At 33.6% G+C, this 18,344-nt stretch overlaps 1 protein-coding gene across 8 annotated transcripts in view; it reads left to right on the forward strand.

Annotated features, from left to right (window-relative positions):
- Window positions 1-18,344, forward strand: part of FAM135A (family with sequence similarity 135 member A) — a gene marked incomplete at both ends in the record, with an annotated part of 117,963 nt that overhangs the window by 49,356 nt on the left and 50,263 nt on the right. For 5 of the 8 annotated variants that reach the window (XM_080699924.1, XM_080699925.1, XM_080699927.1 and 2 more), the window contains 4 exons: window positions 2,707-2,833; window positions 3,694-3,847; window positions 8,010-8,087; window positions 11,714-11,763. In XM_080699924.1, the coding sequence (XP_080556050.1) occupies window positions 2,707-2,833; window positions 3,694-3,847; window positions 8,010-8,087; window positions 11,714-11,763 (409 nt within the window). The remainder of the gene's footprint in view (window positions 1-2,706; window positions 2,834-3,693; window positions 3,848-8,009; window positions 8,088-11,713; window positions 11,764-18,344) is intronic. The other 3 variants (XM_080699926.1, XM_080699928.1, XM_080699931.1) reach the window with 1 other exon arrangement.

An 18,344-nucleotide genomic window follows, 5' to 3' on the forward strand; every position in this document is an offset into this window, starting at 1 on the left:
TAAGTGGGTCAATTTGCAGAATTCTCAGAATTTTTAGAAGCTCAGCATAGTTTGACATATTGACAGCCTCTTGTGGCATATTTTTACATTGTCTTAATTGTTATTGAGAATGTCTTTCATTGTATTGTTCTCTTTTGACTTAGCTCTCCTAGCATGCAGAACCAAGAATTAAATTATTCTAACATGTATTGCCTTCCTTTTTCTATAATAGGATCTGTAACTGGTTTTTTCCCCGTTTTTCTCTTACTTCTTGGGCCTTTGAGAGGTTAGGCATAGTGGCTGTAGCTTTTGCAAGCAGGAAAGTGTTTGTTTTATTGTATATAATATTATTAGAAACTTGAAAAAATTTTGGAATTTCTGGAATAGATTAATTTGCAGTGACATAACTGAAACGTCTTTGACAAGAAAATGTTTTTTAGCTATAACTTAAGTAATATAAAATATTACTTTTATAAAAATCATTAGTTTTTATTGTTAAAAGTTTATCTGTTTATAAAATACACTACTGTAGTTTTCTGAATTTTCTTTCTTGTAGATATAATTTTAAAAAACTCTAATAAAACTGTTGTGACTTTTTTTAAAAAAAACTTACCAAGACTATAAAACTAGCTCCTTTTTCTCTTGAAAAGTAGACAATTTATAGAAGTTAGCTCGTGTTTCTAGTATTGCCTTTTAAGGTCCTGATTAAGTAAAGTGGTGGTATTCACATCACTAATTCTATCCTCATGGTTAAAAGTGTGCTTCGAGCAGGGCGTGGTGGCACACACTTGCAATCCCAGCATTCAGGAGGCTGAGGCCAGAGGATCGCAGTTTGCAGATAGCCTCAGCTACTTAGTGAGGTCCTTCACAATTTAGTGAAACTCTGTTTGAAAAAATAAAGAATAAAGGGGTGTAGCTCAGAGGTTGAATGCCCCTGGGTTTCATCCCCAGATCCACACACACACAAAAAGTGTGCTTCCCCTTGCAATATAGCAGTTTGTCCACAAAGGAGTAGGAGAACCGGGCAGCTCATCTTCCAGAGACCATTTCCTGAAAGAAGACATTTTTGGCTCAGAGTCATAAGCAAGGAGAATTACCTATTAGTTCAATTTAGTGACTGGAAAAGAAAAACAAGCTTTCTGCAACAGCTAAGGATGGTTTTTTGCCTAGTTGTCATGGTCCCATTTGTCTTCTCTCTCTCTGCAAGAACTTTGTTCTGATTCTAGCATCATCTTTCCCAGCCTTACTTTGAGTGTAAGTGAGAAACTAGAAAAGTGGCCCAAGAAACAGGTAAAGGAAAGCTTCTGTTGGTGGTATGCTGGTAAAGGGGTAATATGTAAAGGTAACATTCACTATTTGTACTCCAGTAAGTTTTACCTGAAGTTTATTTATCCTTTAGAGACATTGAAAATGTTTTAATTTTAAAATTAATCTTCCATTAAGTGTTATTTTTATTTTCATTATTATTTTATTTTATTTTTGTGGTGCTGGGTTTCCTGGAAGCCCTTCTACCTCCAGGCTACACTCCCAGACCTATTTTTTATTTTTTTTTTAATTTGGAAACAGGGTCTCTTAAGCCAGCATGGCTGGCTTCGACCCTGTGCGATCCTCCTGTCTCTGCCTCCCAAGCATGGAGATTACAAGCGTGCACCACCACGCCCAGCTTATTTAAAAGAATTTCTATGGCCAGTCATAATACATCTGTTTTCTTTTCTTTTTTTTTTTTTTTTTTTTTTTTTTTTTTGGTTTTGAGGGTGGAACCCAGGGGCATTCTTCCTCTGAGCTATACCCCAACCCTACTTTTTTATTTTTTATTCTTTATTTTGAAACAGGGTCTCACTGAGGTCCAGAGGGCCTCCCTAAATAGCTGAGGCTAGCCATGAACTGTGATCCTCTTGTCTCAGCCTCCCAAATGCTGGGATTACAAGCGTGCACCACCATACTCGGCTACATCAGTTATTTGAGTAAAAGGATTTAGCATTTCTTTCTTTTACTTTTTTTTTTTTTTTTCCAGTACTGGGAATGGAACCCAGGGGCATTTGACCTCCGAGCTACACCCTCAGCCATAAATTTTATTCTTTTTATTTTGAAACAGGGTCTTACTGAGTTGCAGAGGACCTTACTAAGTAGCTGAGACTATCCGCAAACCAAGATCCTCCTGTCTTAGCCTCCCAAATGCTGGGATTACAAGCGTGTGACACCACTCTCGGCTTTTATTTTTTTTTAACATGTCCTGTTACATTTGAATTTCTTGAAATATAACTTTCATTAATCAGTTCTGAAAAGTACAGTATAGCAAGTGGAATTTAGCACTCACCTATGATGCCCTGCTCCACTTTTTTTTGGTACTGGGGATTGAACCCAGAGGCATCCTATCTATGAGCTACACCATCAACCCTTTTTTACTTGAAACAGGATCTTGCTAAGTTGCCAAGGGTCTTTCTAAATTTCTGAAATTGTTCCCGAATCTTTAATCTTACTGTGTTGGCCTCTCCAATACTAGGATTACAGGCATTTTTAACCAAGCCTGGCTAGTTTTGGCCTGTTTATCTCAAATATAATCATGTATGAAACATTCAATCAAAATAAGGAATAAAAAAATAGGTCTGGAGTGTAGCTCGGAGGTAGAATGCCCCTGGGTTCCAACCCCAGTACTGCCAATAAATAAATATCTAACATATTAAACAGACTGTTCAAGCAATAATAATGTAATACTTATCCTTCCAGCTTTCCTCGCCCTGTGAAGACTACTTGGTTAAATAGAAATGCACCAGCACAAAACAAAGATTCTGTGATTCCTACTCTTGAAAGTGTGGTCTTCGGTTCTAACTATACAAAACAGTTATCACCAGATGTAAGAATTGAATATGTTTCTAAATCATCTTTTCCTTCTTATTTTATTTTTCCCTTATTTAAAAAATGTTTTAAGTGTTTTATTTGTGAGTATGATATTCCTTTTATTATTTGAGCCCAGCATCTTAGGAACCTAATTGAATATAAAATATTGGTTAGTTCTAGTTATCTCTTATTTATAACCAAGCTGATACCTCAACATTTTACCAAATTTAGTGAATAGAGATCTATGACAGCCATTGCCTCTCTCAAACTTGTTACTATCACCCCATTCCTTTAAGAAAACTGGTAGACTCTTTTCCACAAAAAGAACAATAGCTAGAGTTAAGACCCAGCCCAAAAGAGTACAGATGTACCCATTACTGTGAAAAAAGTGGTGCTGATCCTATAAGACAGTATCTACCCATTAGTTCAAATGTAACATGAATTTCATATTACGAGAAATCATAATTAATCTATTTATTAAAAAATCAACTATAGCAGGCATGGTAGCACAAGCCTGTAATCCCAGCCACTGAAGAAGCTGAGTCAGGAGGATGGCAAGATTGAGGCCAGTCTCAGCCACTCAGGGAGATCTTGTATACAAATTAATAGGGGCGGAGAGGGGGGCTGAGGATATAGCTCATTTGTAGAGTGTCCCTGAGTAATTCCCAGTTTAAAACGAAGAAATATACCATAACTGAAATTACCATGGTCATATTCTATGTGCTTATTCCAGAATGTTGATGAATTTCTTATATGTTTTAGAATAATTGTATCTGGTATAATCTAAGATATATTTGTTAACCTTTCCAATTTTTGAGTATAATGTTTATAGATTTTGATTACTAACTTTGTATTCTGACTTTGTTCTCTGTTTAGGGCTGCAGCTTCATCGTTGCAGACTCCTTCCTACATCATGCCTATCATTTTCATTATACACTTTGTGCTACTTTGCTGCTAGCCTTCAAGGGATTGCACAACTACTACATTACGGTAACAGAAGAGATTCCTTCTTGTCAGAAACTAGAACTGGGTATGTGAAAAATAGCCCAAACTCTTACAATACAAGTCATTCTCTTCACTCTTCTATAGCTATTTATCAGCTTTGCCATAGGCTTTTCTATACTAAAACTGTATCTGCTTCACTTTTATTTCCTCTCTCAATTCCATCTTTTTCAACCCTAGGTAATCACTTTTTGCAATGAAAATTCTTTACTGTAATATTAAAAAATAACTTCTTTGTGCTAATTTTAAATGAGTTCTTCAGATAGATTTTTTAAAAACCTAATGCCAGTATACTTCTCCTCTTAAAATGTAAGCAGAAAATGTACTGTAAAGCAAATGTAAACATATATAGGAACATAAATCCATACTTCCAAATATTTAAAAATATAAACAAATTGTGTATACATGGAACATTTTGTATACATTTGGTTTCAGTTTATATCAGATCTTTATTTATTTTATGTCATTTTAGGAAATAATAGCATTACTCAGTACTCTAACATTTTGAAAATTAATTATTAAAAGCCGGGCATGGCTCTGTCTGTAATCCAGCACTAGGGAGGCTGAGACAGGAGGATCGCACAGGTTTGAAGCCAGCCTCAGCTACTTAGTGAGGCTCTCGGCAACTTAGTGAGACCCTGTTTCCAAATAAAATATAAAATAGGTCTGGGAGGAAAGCCCGGAGGCAGAAAGCCCCTGGGTTCCACCCCCAGTACAACTTAAAAGAAAAATTAGTCATTAAAAAAAATCAAGCTTCATTTTATCTAAGAGTAGTATCTGTATCTGTGTTATAGTACATAAAAACCATTCTGCCTTGATTTTTACATAACATTTGTAGTTTGCAAAGTACTCACAGAAAGAAGATACATTGTTGGGATTAGCAAAGTAAGTTTCTGTTCAGACTTTTCCTGGCACATTTAAGATTTATTCTCAGATTTATCAGCTCACAAAAAGTACACCTAATTGTCTCTTCAAAATAAATGAGTTTTATCTTTATATATTTAAATAATCAGTACATTGCTATCACAGTTTTACTTAATCAGTATTTGGGGGGTTATTTCTTTATTCCTCAAGGATTTCAGTATTTTAACAGTTTCAATACCTTCTCTTAAATGGTCAGTGTTATTGAACATAGTTCTTGAGTTTGAGACTAATTAGACTATTTTTAAAATTATCTGTTTTGGGTTACAAAACAATTCCAATGATTTCTACCCCACTTTAGCTCAGCTATGAGAAATGCCTGAATACTGTATCAGTATCTATGGGGACTACTCTAGTGGACTTAATTAATTCCATTGTTTAATCAGCTCTGTTCACATTTTCCTCACTTGACTAAACACAGGCATTAACTGTTTACAATACTTGATTCAGTATTCCCAGTGTTTATACAGAAAAACAAACAGTAAGAAAATGAGTTTATTGTTCTTTGAGCATGTATTCTTCCTCAAAACAAAAATGGTAGTATGGAAAAGACAGCCTTTTGATCATTATTCTCTGAAACATTTTCTTTTTTTTCTTGATATTTCATATACTTAGATTTTCTCTATTTCACTTAGAAAAATTCTGTTAGACACTACTTCCTCAAGTTTAAATGTCTTAAATGTTCTCATTTGAGAATGAAACATTTATACAATATATCTAATTTAGACTATACCTTATCCTCAACTAATAGAAAAATTACGTCCCAAATTTTTTTGTATGTATGGTATTGGAGATGTAACTCAGGGGCATTCTACCTCTGAGCTACACCCCCAGCCTAATTTTTTATTCTTTATTTTGAAACAGGGTTTCACTGAGTTGCAAAGAACCTCAGTAAGTAGCTGAGGCTGTCCATGAACCACAGTCCTCCTATCTCAGCCTCTTGAATGCTGGGATTATAAGTGTGCGCCACCAAGCCCAGCTATTCCAAATATTTTCAATTTATGATTTGTAACTAAAAAACATTTTTGTTGGAAAATCATGTTATAAATTTTAATTGTGTTTAATAACCAGACCACAAAACTATTAAGCCACAGGATTAATGAAGGATCATGTCATCAGCCCCAAAAGTAGTATCTATGGAAAGCTGTCATGTAAAATTTAAAGCCAAGAAAAAGTGTTAATTGTTTCAGGGAGACATTATCTTGTGTTTAAGAGTACACATTTGAGCCAAGTGCAATGGTATACACCTGTCATCCCAGTATTTGGAAAGCTGAGACAGGAGGATTACAGGTTTGAGTTCATCCTCAGCAATTTAGTGAGAGTCACTGAAACCCTCTTTAAAAAAAAAAAAGTAAAATAGGGCTGGAGGTGTAGCTCAGAAACAGAATGCCTCTTGGTTCAATCCCTAGTACCACAACAATAACCAAAAGGAGAGTGCCCATTTGGAGCTATTTCTGCCACTTGTTTACATCTACAAACACAGAATAATTTTCATCTGCAACATAAGGGAGATTGAAAGGAATCAGATGTGGTACCTGAGTCAGGAAGGAAAGACAGAGTTTAAAGTTGCTCTGAGAATAACACTTTCTAACAGTGTAATTCATTGGGGCTCTTTATTAGCACCTACTGTATCAGGCACGATGCTGAGGTGCTGAGGAAAAGATAGGTCTCTGTCTTGAAAGAACATCGACTTCTGCTTTTCCTCTCCTTTCATAGCAACATAGCAATAAGAAAATTAACACTGGGATAAGCAGGAGAAACTCACCCAATGACACAAGGTTTCTTAAGCTTTTAATAAAGGAGATAGATCTATAAATGCCTGTGTAAAGAAGATGTATATATTATACTAGTAGATTTAACATGTAATGATTACAAATGAAAAAATACATGAGCCACATTTTAACTTAGGGAAAAATATTTCTCAAAAATCAGTCTATTAATTGGTAAAATTTATAATTAGTTGATTAAATAAAATTTTTCTTATCAAAGTCAAATCTTTGTTTCAAATAACTTTTACTCTATTATTATTAATATAACTATAGCATCATTTAAATAATTTTAAATTTAGTTACTCTGTCCCAAAATAAAGAATAAAAAAAAAAGAGAGCAAGAGCTAGGAACTAGGAGCTAGGGGATAGCTTGGAGGTAGACTGCCTCTGGGTTCATCACCTAGTACAGCAACAATAAAAAAGAAAAAAAGAAGAAAATTCTAAACAAACCCAGACTGTGCCTTACACATATAATTACTCAAAATGTTTGTTGAATGAATAAATGACTGGATGAAACATCACAATATAATTTTTATTGTTACTGAAAAAGTATGAAAGTATAACCATCAACATGTAACTTGTGACAGTTTCGTAGGAGTTTTTTAAAATTATGGCCCATCTTCAGTAAATACTTATTGATATACTTTTGTTTATCTTAAACATTTCTTTATGATTTGTATTTTCTTTTTTATTGTATATTTTAATTTATCCTCTAGGAGAATATTTAAAAATACTATTAATTATTCAAAATAAAAGCAGTTGTATATTCTGAACTTATCAACACTTTATTTTTGTCCTATCAAAATAAGATTGTGACACTGACATATTTTCATAATACACTGTTGACTGAACACTATATTCACTAATTTTATTAAGTGGATATAAGTGGAAATGATTAGAGAATATGTTATATTCTGTTATTTAGCTTTAAATTTTCAAATAAGCAGATATTTAAAACTCTTAAATTCCATTATGCTTGGAAAAACTTCTCTTCCCAAACAACTTTTAAAATAATACCTGAAGTTGCTTTCTGCTTTTTTGCCTCTTTCTTTTCTCCTAGATGAATGATGTACATTTTTTAATGACACTTAAATATTTGTTTAATACAAGGAGCTGTACTGAAAATGAAACTCAGGACTTATGGAATCTGGGTTTTGGCATGTCACATAACCTATCTGAGCCCTACTATGTACACTATTAAAAGCAGGATGTTGACCTAGTGGATCTCTGAGATCCCTGCCAACACTAAAATTCTGAGCTTAAAAAAATATATATATAAAAACAATATTGGAATGTAAAATGTTAAGTGAAAAAATATTTAAATAACAAAACCAAAATAATATAAAGTTGAATGTACATCATTTGTAATTCTAATAAGCTAATTAACTAACTGCACTATCAGATCAATTCTACATCTCTATTAACAAGTTGGAAAGCTCTAGTAAATTTTGTTGTAAAAGGAATATAGTAACTAGTGCTGTGTGCAATCCTTATAACTAGCCAAGGCCAACATGCAGGCCCTATATGATCGCCTTCTCAGAAGAAAACAGCCAAGAACCCAGAAAGACACCTGTGTAGGTATGTTTTCAAATAGGGTAATTAAATAATTCTTTTTAATTAGTATAGAATTTTGCTTTAGTGTCAAATTTCATTTAATATATACTTACTAATATAATATATTCCATCACTTTTATTTTAAGAACTTCTAGAATCAGTTTGATTTATAGATAAATTTGGGTTAATTTCTTAATTTGTAATATTGAATTTTTTATTTAAAATTGGAAATAGTATTTGCAATTATTTCTTTTGCTTTTTTACATTCTGTGTTTCTACAAAGATGACTTTTTTGAAATCAGGTACACTGCCAAAATTTGCAGGTTGAATGATTACTTTAAATTTGCTTAGAGTAATTTTATCTTTGGATATGCTTACTGAGAATGAATGTGATTTTAAAACTGAAAATCTTAATGCTTTAGGTTTCACATATTGCAGAAATAATAAACATCCTCAGTTTTTGGTTTTGTGTTTTAGTCAATTTGCATGTATTTTTTTTATTCTGAATACTGAAAAAAGCATCAAATCACAACTATGCAGATGCTATGTATGTTAAAGGAAATATTCTGATATATTATTTGTATATTTCATATGTTTTAGATTTTTGTTCTTAGATAACAGTAGTACTTAATTTACTATTTGTAAAGTATATTGAGTCTTCAGTTTGTTTTGGATAGATTATCACAGTTACTTTTTTAAACTTTAAAAAATTGAATAAATTATATATATATATATATATATATTTTTTTTTTTTTTTTCCTGGTCTGGGGGTGGAACCCAGGGGCATTCAGCCTCAGAGCTACACCCTCTGCCCTATTTTTTATTCTTCATTTTTGAAACAGTGTCTCACTAAGTTGTGGAGGGTCTCACAAGTAGCTGATGCTGCCCGCAAACCGCGATCCTCTGATCTCAGCCTCCTGAATGCTGGGATTACAAGCGTGCGCCACCATGCCCAGCTGAAGAAATTTTTTAAATAAAGGAAAATTGTAATATTTATTTTTTAATTGTCAGAACTTTGAACAAAAGTAAATAAAGAAGTACCTCTTCCATCTTGTATTCCATTAAGATGTATGACTACAATGTATCAATTAAAAAAAAAAGCCAAAGTTTCCTCAATATTTTTCAGATATAACCTATCTCAGAAATATCTGAGTTATATTACTTTTTTATAAAATTTTTAAGAGAAACATATTTGGGGGTAGGCGGTTAAGAAAAAGTAAGGTTTATAGACATTCGTTTTTGGAAAAGTTTTATATTCTCATATAAAGTTACTACTAAAATATGAAAGTGTGACCATTTATGACATCTTCAAACACTATTTTAATGGTTAAAATATACTTCTGGTTTAAACTATTAGATTGCTTAGACTCTTTATATTTGAGTATTCTAAATAGGGTTTTAGAATGATGCTCAATGTAATGGGTACTCTGTAAATGAAGAGCCAGATTTGGGTTGGATAGTAAAAGACTTAGTTAGAAACTAATAAAGTTAGTCAGATAACACTCTGAATTTTTTTTATCCTTAAAACCTAGCATTGTATTGGCATTTTCTGAGCTCTATAAATAATGTATCTAATGATACATGTACAGGCATATTTACTGCAGTATTGTTCTTAGTTGCAAAACACTAACAGATAATGACCATCATTTGGGCAAAGAGTGTAATATAGGAGAGAGAGTAACTGTGTGTGTTTGATTTTGAAAATATGTAAATATGAGTTCTAGATTGCAAACTTGGACTAGCAGGAGAAGCCAGTCTCCCCCCAAAAAGAATATACATGTATATGGTAATAATCATATTTATTAATTGCTCTAAAATTATCATATTATGTCATATGTCTTTTTAGAAGAAATATACAGCTTAAGTGGAATTTTAAACTTGGTTAAAAATCTGAAGCGAGCCGGGCGTGGTGGCACACGCTCGTAATCCCTGCGCTTGGGAGGCTGAAATAGGAAGATCGCATAAGTTCGAAGCCAATCTCAGCTACTTAGTGAGGCTCTCAGCAACTTAGTGAGACCCTGTTTCCAAATAAAGTATAAAATAGGTTTGGGAGTAGAGCTCGGAAACAGAAAGCCTCTAGGTTCCACCCCAGTAACACAAAAAAAAAAAAATCTGAAGTGATTTTGAAATTATTTTAATTTCAGTATTTTGAGGTTAACTTTTGCTTTTATACATTCTTTAAGGTATTCTTTGAATTGAAGTGACACTAGCACTAATTCAAATGTGCCATCTAAGCAAGTATATAGACATTAGAAAACTTTATAAAAGTTTCTTTTCTTCATTTGAAAGTAGGCTATAGAACCTACTAAAACTAATTCTAGCTGGGTGTGGTGGCCTACTCCTAGTACTTGGGAAGCTAAAAGGTTCAAGGCCAGCCTCAAGCAACCTCATGAGACCCTGTTTCAAAAATAAATGTTTTTTAAACGATGGGGGTATAACCTAGGTAGAATGCCACTGGGTTCAATACCCAGTAGCCAGGAAAAAAAACAAAACTCTAATTTTAATGATTTTCTTTATCACAGGAAAAAATCATGAGTGATATGAAAATAGATGTTAGCATATATGGAAGTTATGATATTAAAGCAGATTTTTTTGCTGATTTTTTTTTAGTTTTTGAAAACCTAATTGGAAACTACTAATTTATCCAACAGTGAAATCACTGAGCTAATGAGTATCTAGCATGTCACAGATTTGTGTGATTATTGCCTTTGTGTGAGAATAATGAAACTCACTTTCACAACAAGATTATAGAACTTTGGATGATCATGCTTATGTTGTTCTAGTAACAAAACTCATTTTAGTTTGATATCTAATTAAACATTAGAGTATATCTAAAATTATACTTAAGGCCATAATATAATTTTTCCCTGTTAAAAAATAAATATTTATATTCTGTTCGTTTCTGTATTCTCTTATAAATATTGCCATTTTAATTGTAAAGTATGCATCAAGACTGTATGGTAAAACTTTGCCTCATTTTAGGAGTATCTTGTAAAAGCAGGGCTGGGGATATCATTTCAGTGACAGAGTGCTTCCTGATACACTAAGGCCCTGGGTTCAATCCCAATACAAAGTGTGTGTGTGTGTGTGTGTGTGTGTGTGTGTGTGTGTGTGTCTTACGAAAACTGTTAGTCACCTTTTTATTGAAAAGGATTTTGTTAGTCATTTTCACTCAATAGCCCACACTCCAGATATGTTTTAAATATGTTTTGGTTATAAAAATTAATTCTATTTTAACTTTTTTTCTATAAAAAGTGAGGCACATACACATATAACACAAAATACTAAACTTTACTAGATATTATAGAATATGAAATGCTTTATCTTTTTGTGACAGTGTTGTACCAGTTACCGTACAACCGTATTTGGTCAGTACCATATTTGGTCAGTATTTTCTTCAGTGTTAGCTTCTTGTGAGAACTGAAACATTCTGTTTAATTATCTAAATTAATTTAATAATCATATTTTCTAAGTAACTAATGTGTTTATGAAAGTATATTATTACATTGACGTTTAATCAATAAATATACGCAGATATTTCTCAATCTTTCTGGTTTTTAAAGGGAATTTAATATGTTTATGTAATTTCAAAGATAATTTTTAGATCTAACACTAAAATATTTCCTCTAATTACTCTTTACTCCTTTCAGAGGAAATGGATATAGAAGCTCGACTTACTGAATTATGTGAAGAAGTTAAGGTACTTGGATTTTAAAATTCACATTATCAAGTTATTTGAGTGGTTTCTGATTCCTACTCTAAATATTTTCTATAATAAAATGAATTAATTCATTGCTTACCTTTATTAAAATACAACAAATTGATTGACCATTGTAGAAATAGAGCTTAGTTATCAAAATACATTTGATTTTAACAGAATTTATCTTTTAAAAATATATTATTCTGCATATATATGAATTAGTAAGGACAATTACCTGATTAAAAGCATTTGTTTTCATCTGTTCATTCAAAGAATTTCTTTTTTTTTTTTTTTTTTTTTTTTTTTTTGGTGGGTCTAGGGATGGAACCCGAGGGCATTTGACCTCTGAGCCACACCCCCTGCCCTTTTTTTTTTATTCTTTATTTTGAAATCAGGTCTCACTGAGTTGCAGAGGATCTCACTAAGTAGCTGAAGCTGTCCGCGAACCGCGATCCTCTGGTCTCAACCTCCCGAATGCTGGAATTACAAGCGTGCGCCACCATGCCCGGCTTCATTCAAAGAATTTCTGTACAAATTTTTAAAGCATCAATAAAAGTTGCATATTATGTTTTGTAACATAATTTTTTTTAATGTGTGTGTGTAGTACTGGAAATTTTTAACTCCAACCCACACCCTCAGTTCTCTGTTATTTTTTACCTTGAAACAGGGTCTAAGTTCCTTAGGGTGTTCCTTAATAAAGTGAGGCTGCCCTTCAAACCCTCACTCCTGTCTTAGCCTCCCAAGTACTGGGATAACAGGCATGCACCCACCCTGATGCCTGGCTCATGATATTCTTTTTTTATTGGGGGTGGGGGGCTAGGGGCTTTCTACTTCTAGGTTATACTCCCAGACCTATTTTCTATTTTATTTGGAAACATTGGTCTCACTAAGTTACTGAGAGCCTCACTAAGTAACTGAGGCTAGCTTTGAAACTGTGTGATCCTCCTGTCTCAGCTTCCCAAGCATGGGGATTACAAGCGTGCACCACCACGCCCAGCTTGGCTCATGATATTCTTTGAAAGTGACAATTGTAGCTGGGTGTGGAGTTGCAAGCCTGTAATCTCAGTACTTGGAAGTTTTAGACAAATGGGGATCTTGGGTTCCTTTGAGACCAGCCCTGGCAATTTAGCAAGACACTTAGCAACCTAGCAAGACCCTGTTTCAAAACAAGAAATTAAAAAGGGCTGAGGGTAAAGGCATGACAACTTATATTTGATTCTCAGCACTCTCCTCCTCACACACACAATACACAAACAAAGCAATTTGTTCTAGTTCAACAGAACAAATTCTTGGCAGTTAAATTGAATAGAGTTTTCTTTTCTTCCCTTTTGACCAGAAAACTAAATGTTTTGACTTTGGTAACTTACTATATAGTCACTATTTTTTTTCACGGTATTGAGGATTGAACCCATGGGCATTCTATCTCTGAGCTACACCCCCAGCCTTATTTTTTTTTTCTTTGTTTTGAAATAGGGTCTTACTAAGTTGCGGAAGACTTCACTAAGTAGCTGAGGTTGTCCGCAAACCTGCCATCTTCCTGCCTCAGCCTCCCGTACTGCAATTACAAGCATGTGCCTGGCTTATATATCACTCTTAATCCACTGTATCAATAAGAAATAAGAGGTATAAATCAAACAAAAATATGTATTTGTTTCAGAGGGTTTTTTCTGTTTTTTTGTTTTGATGTTTTTTTCGCTACTGGAGATTAAGCCCAAGGGCGTTCCTCTGAGATACACCTTCTGCCCTATTTTATTTTATTTTATTTATTTTGAAACAGAATCTCACTAGATTGATGAGAGTCTCACTACTTGCTGAGGCTGTCTTCAAACCTGCAGGCTCCCAAGTACTGGGATTATTAAGCCTGTACCACCACACTTGGCATATATATATATATATATTTTTTTTAAATGAGCACTAGACTTCTTTTAAGAAGATATTTACCTTCTCCTTAAATATTTTACAAATATAAGATACACAAGTAATTTTCAATACTATCTAGAGGGTTCCTTCACAATTCAAATAAATATTTTCTTTAAAACATCACCTATAGCCGGGTGTGGTGGCGCACGCTTGTAATCCCCACACTTGGGAGACGGAGACAGGAGGATCACACTGGTTCGAAGCCAGCCTCTCTGGCTTAAGAGACCCTGTTTCCAAATAAAAAAATAGAAAAAAATAGGTCTGGGAGTGTAACCCGGAGGTAGAAGGATTCGTTTCCAGGAACCCCAGTACTACCACAAAAAATAAATAAATAAATAAATAAAAAAAAATAATAATAATAATAATAATAATAAAACATCACCTATATTCTTATAGTTAGTATCCCAAAGGATAGTAAACACTTAAAAATAATCTGAAGATATATGCAGTTTATATTAAAATAATCTACATTATTCCATTAAGAGATTGAAAAATTTTAAGTAAATGCATTTATTATACTTTTGCATAGAAAAATAATCACTGAAAGATGCCAATTTTTCTCAAGTTAATCAGCTTAATGAGTCCAAATCAAATTTCCACTGTTTTTTTTTTTTTTTTGCAGGTCTGGGGATGGAACCCAGGGGCATTAGATCTCCAAGCTATGTCCCCTGCCCTATTTTTATTTTTTAATTCTTTATTTTGAAACAGGATCTCACTAAGTTGTGGGAGGGCTTCACTAAGTAGCTGAGGCTGTCCACGAACCGCAGTCCTCAGGTCTCAGCCTCCCAAATGCTGGGATTACAAGCGTGTGCCACCATGCCCGACTCCAGTGGGGATTTTATGGTACTGGGGATTTAACCCAGGGGCATTCTATCTCCAAAATAAGCTGCCAGCCCTAATTTTTATTTAGAAACAGAGTCTCACACTAGGTTGGTGAGAGTCTCACTACTTGATGAGGCTATCCTCAAACCTGCGATCCTCCTGTCTCAGCCTCCCAGGTACAGGGATTATAACAAAATATGTTGTAAATAAAGTTAAAAGCAAGCAAGCAACTGGAGGAGGATATTTGCAATATTTAAAAGAGGCAGTTGGTTACTTCTCTCATGAATCAATTTCAAACGCTTATCCTGGTGGAAAAGGGATAGAAAGGGGTGATGTACTAATGGGCAATTCTTCGAATAAGTTAACTTACTGAAATGATATTTACTAAAACACAGGGAAATTCAGATTAAATATTTTAAAATTGGGTTTATTTTGGCCCATGAAATTGTAAAAATTAAAGTGACTATTAATATTTATTGTAGGGAAACTATCATCTATGTATATTTTGGTGATGACATAAATTGATACTTTTTTTTTTTTTTGCAATCCTGAGGATGGAACCCAGAGGCATTCTACCTCCAAGCTACATCCCCAGCCCTATTTTTTATTCTTTATTTTGAAACAGGGTCTCAGTTGTAAAGGACCTCACTAAGTAGCTGAGGCTGGCCTCGAACTGCTATCCTCCTGTCTCAGCCTCCCAAATGCTGGGATTACAAGCCTGCGCTACCACGGCTGGCTAAATTGATACTTTTTTAAAATGAATTAATTCATCGGTTTGTTTTAAAAACATTTATTAAATACATAATACCTCTCACATGATAATTTTTAATCTCTTTTGTAAAAGTTTTTATAAATGTACACAAATATGAAGATAAAGAATTTCTTAAATTATTAATAAACTTTCATATAGCCATTTAAAAAATATTAGATTGCCAGATGTGGTAGCCCATGCTTGTAATTCCAGTACTTGAGAGGCTGAGACAGGAGCATCAGAGGTTCATAGCCAGCCTCAACAACTTAGCAAGGCCCACCGCAACTTAGTGAGACCCTGTTTCAAAGAGAAAAAAAATTAAAATAGTGCTGGAGGTGTAGCTTGGTGGTACAAACCCCTGGATTCAATCCCCAGCACACACACACAAAAAAAAGTAAGAAATACTTATTGAAGTCTCATGCCAGGTACTGTTTTCATACTGAAAAGCTCTTTAGAACGTACCAATCAAGCCAGGCATGGTGCTACATTCTTGTAATCCCAGCATTCAGGAGACTGAGACCGGAGGCTCATGTTTCTCGGACAGCCTCAGCTACTTAGTGAGACCCTATGCAACTCTGTGAGACCCAGTTTAAAAATAAAAAATAGGGCTGGGGGTATAGCTCGGAAATAGAATGCCCCTGGGTTCCATCCCCAGTACCACAAAAGAAAAAAAAATAGAATTTACCAGTTGAAAAAGAAAAAGACAAATATGATTTTATATATGTTTAAAAATCCCTAAAAAGCTACGTATTTGATCATATTGATGTGAAAAGATTTCCAAGTTCTTAAAGGTAACGTGGAAAAGAGTAGCGAAAGTTAGAACGAAAATAATTTTGTGTGTGCGAAAGTTAGAAAGTTAGAAAACAAAGTTAGAAAGGGAAATTCATTATATTTATATTCTTATTTTGCTATTAAGTTTTTTTAGGTGTACGTTATTCAAATTTTAGTGTGTGAGTAAACATAAAATTTCACAGTAAGCTGGGCATGATGGCACACACCTATAATTCAAGTATTTGGGAGGCTGAGACAAGAATATCATAGGTTTGAAGCCAATGCATGGTAACTAAGTGAGACCCTGTTTTAAAATAAAAATAAAATAGAGCTGGAAGTGTAACTCAGAGGTAGAACCTCCTGTTTTTAGTCCCCAGTACCCCCCACCCATACACACACGCACACACAAAATTATTTGCATCAACAGCCTAGGAATTTTTTTTTTCTTTTTTTCTTTTGCGGGTCTGGGGACGGAACCCAGGGACATTTGACCTCCAAACTACACCCCTTGCCCAATTTTTTATTCTTTATTTTGAAATCGGGTCTCACTGAGTTGCGGAGGGCCTCACTAAGTAGCTGAGGCTATCCGCGAACCACAATCCTCCGGTCTCAGACTCCCAAATACTGGGATTGTAAGTGTGCACCACCACGCCCAGGAGCTAGGAAAAAATTTTTAACAATAGAGTTGACAAAAGCTATAATGACCATATAAAAAGAGCTCTTGAAATCAGTAGTAAAACATGTGGTCACCATTTTTCTTGTTAGCATAGAATAAACACCCAGTTGCAAAAAGTTTAACATGAAAAATATTATCAATTATTAAAGAAACAAAAACTTAAAACATTCTGATACTCTTTATAACCTATTGTATGGGTTGCAAAATTTTTTATGTAAGAGTGTTTCTTTGTGATGAGGTGCAGATTCTCATACCTTATAGATCATTTTCAGAAATTGGTTTAGTGGTTTGTATGTAAAGCCAAAGCTCTTCTTAGTCTATGTCAAAGAAATGGATTCATAGAAAGATATATAATATTGTGAAAACATGAACCTAAATAAATACTCACCAGTAGAATGGTTTAATAAATTAGGAGATACTCGTTGTCTTAAAATGTTTTGCTGCCTTAAAAATGGTGGACAATAAATGTTTACTTGTTTTGTTTTGTTGGTGGTACTGGGGTTCCGGGCTACACTCCCAGACCCATATTTTTTTGTAGAAACAGGATCAGCACGTCTAGCTTCGACCTGCGCGATCCTCCTGTTTCTGCCTCCCAAGCGCAGGGATTATAAGCGTGCGCCACCACGCCCAGCAACAATAAATGTTTGATGTAGAAATATACCTATATTATGTCATGAAGTCAAAATGACCTTAGAGCTAAATATAAACTTATTTTTTGTTTTATGTATATAAGTGAAAAAATTTTTAAGCCTATACACTAAAATGAACTTTTTTCTCTATTCCTCAAGTCTATTAAACAGTATTTTGTAATCAAACAAGATCAGTGAATGTTATAAAAAATCATAATCACTTTAAGAGAAAATAATGAATGTTACCTCAAAAGTACACAAATGCAACATCTCAGTTTTGTGTGTATATGTATATATATGTGTGTGTGTATGTATATATATATATACATATATATGTATATGTATATATATATATGTATATATATGTGTGTATGTATATATATATATATACATACACATATGTATATATAAGATCTTGTCAAACTTAATCCTAATTTTTGTTTTTAACCTAAAAACTTTATTATTAACTTAATATTCATTTTCAGAGATCAATGTAACCCTGAGAAGTAATTTATACTTGGGATTTTTTCCAGTAATACTAAATAACTAAATACTGAAGTTCCCTCTCAGAACCTTGGTGCAATAATCCCCAGTATTAGGAAATAAAATTAATAATTGCAAGATACCCAGATAGCCTGGTCCTCGGAAACAAAAGAACTATGTACTTTATACATCCTGTAGTAAGATTAAGAGAATGATTTCTATTTGTATGTAGACTATACTAAGTAAACTGTTCCTTCATTATACCATGTTATTTAGTTATTCTCTAATGTTTACTTTTTTTTTTCTAAAATCCATTGATACCATCCTTGGAACAATAATACTGCAGGTTTCAATTCATGTTATATTTTAATCTCTATGTTCTTAACAGAGACATGAAAATTTTGTTGGCTTCAGTTCTAGTGTACTTATAATTTCCTAGGGCAGAACACACTTGGAGATTCATCATATGTTAACAAATCCATATTCATCATGTGTTGACTCTATTAGTTGTTATTCTAAAATTCTGAAA

This window comes from Muscardinus avellanarius (assembly GCF_963383645.1).
Source record: "Muscardinus avellanarius genome assembly, chromosome: 8".
Taxonomy (NCBI): domain Eukaryota; kingdom Metazoa; phylum Chordata; class Mammalia; order Rodentia; family Gliridae; genus Muscardinus; species Muscardinus avellanarius.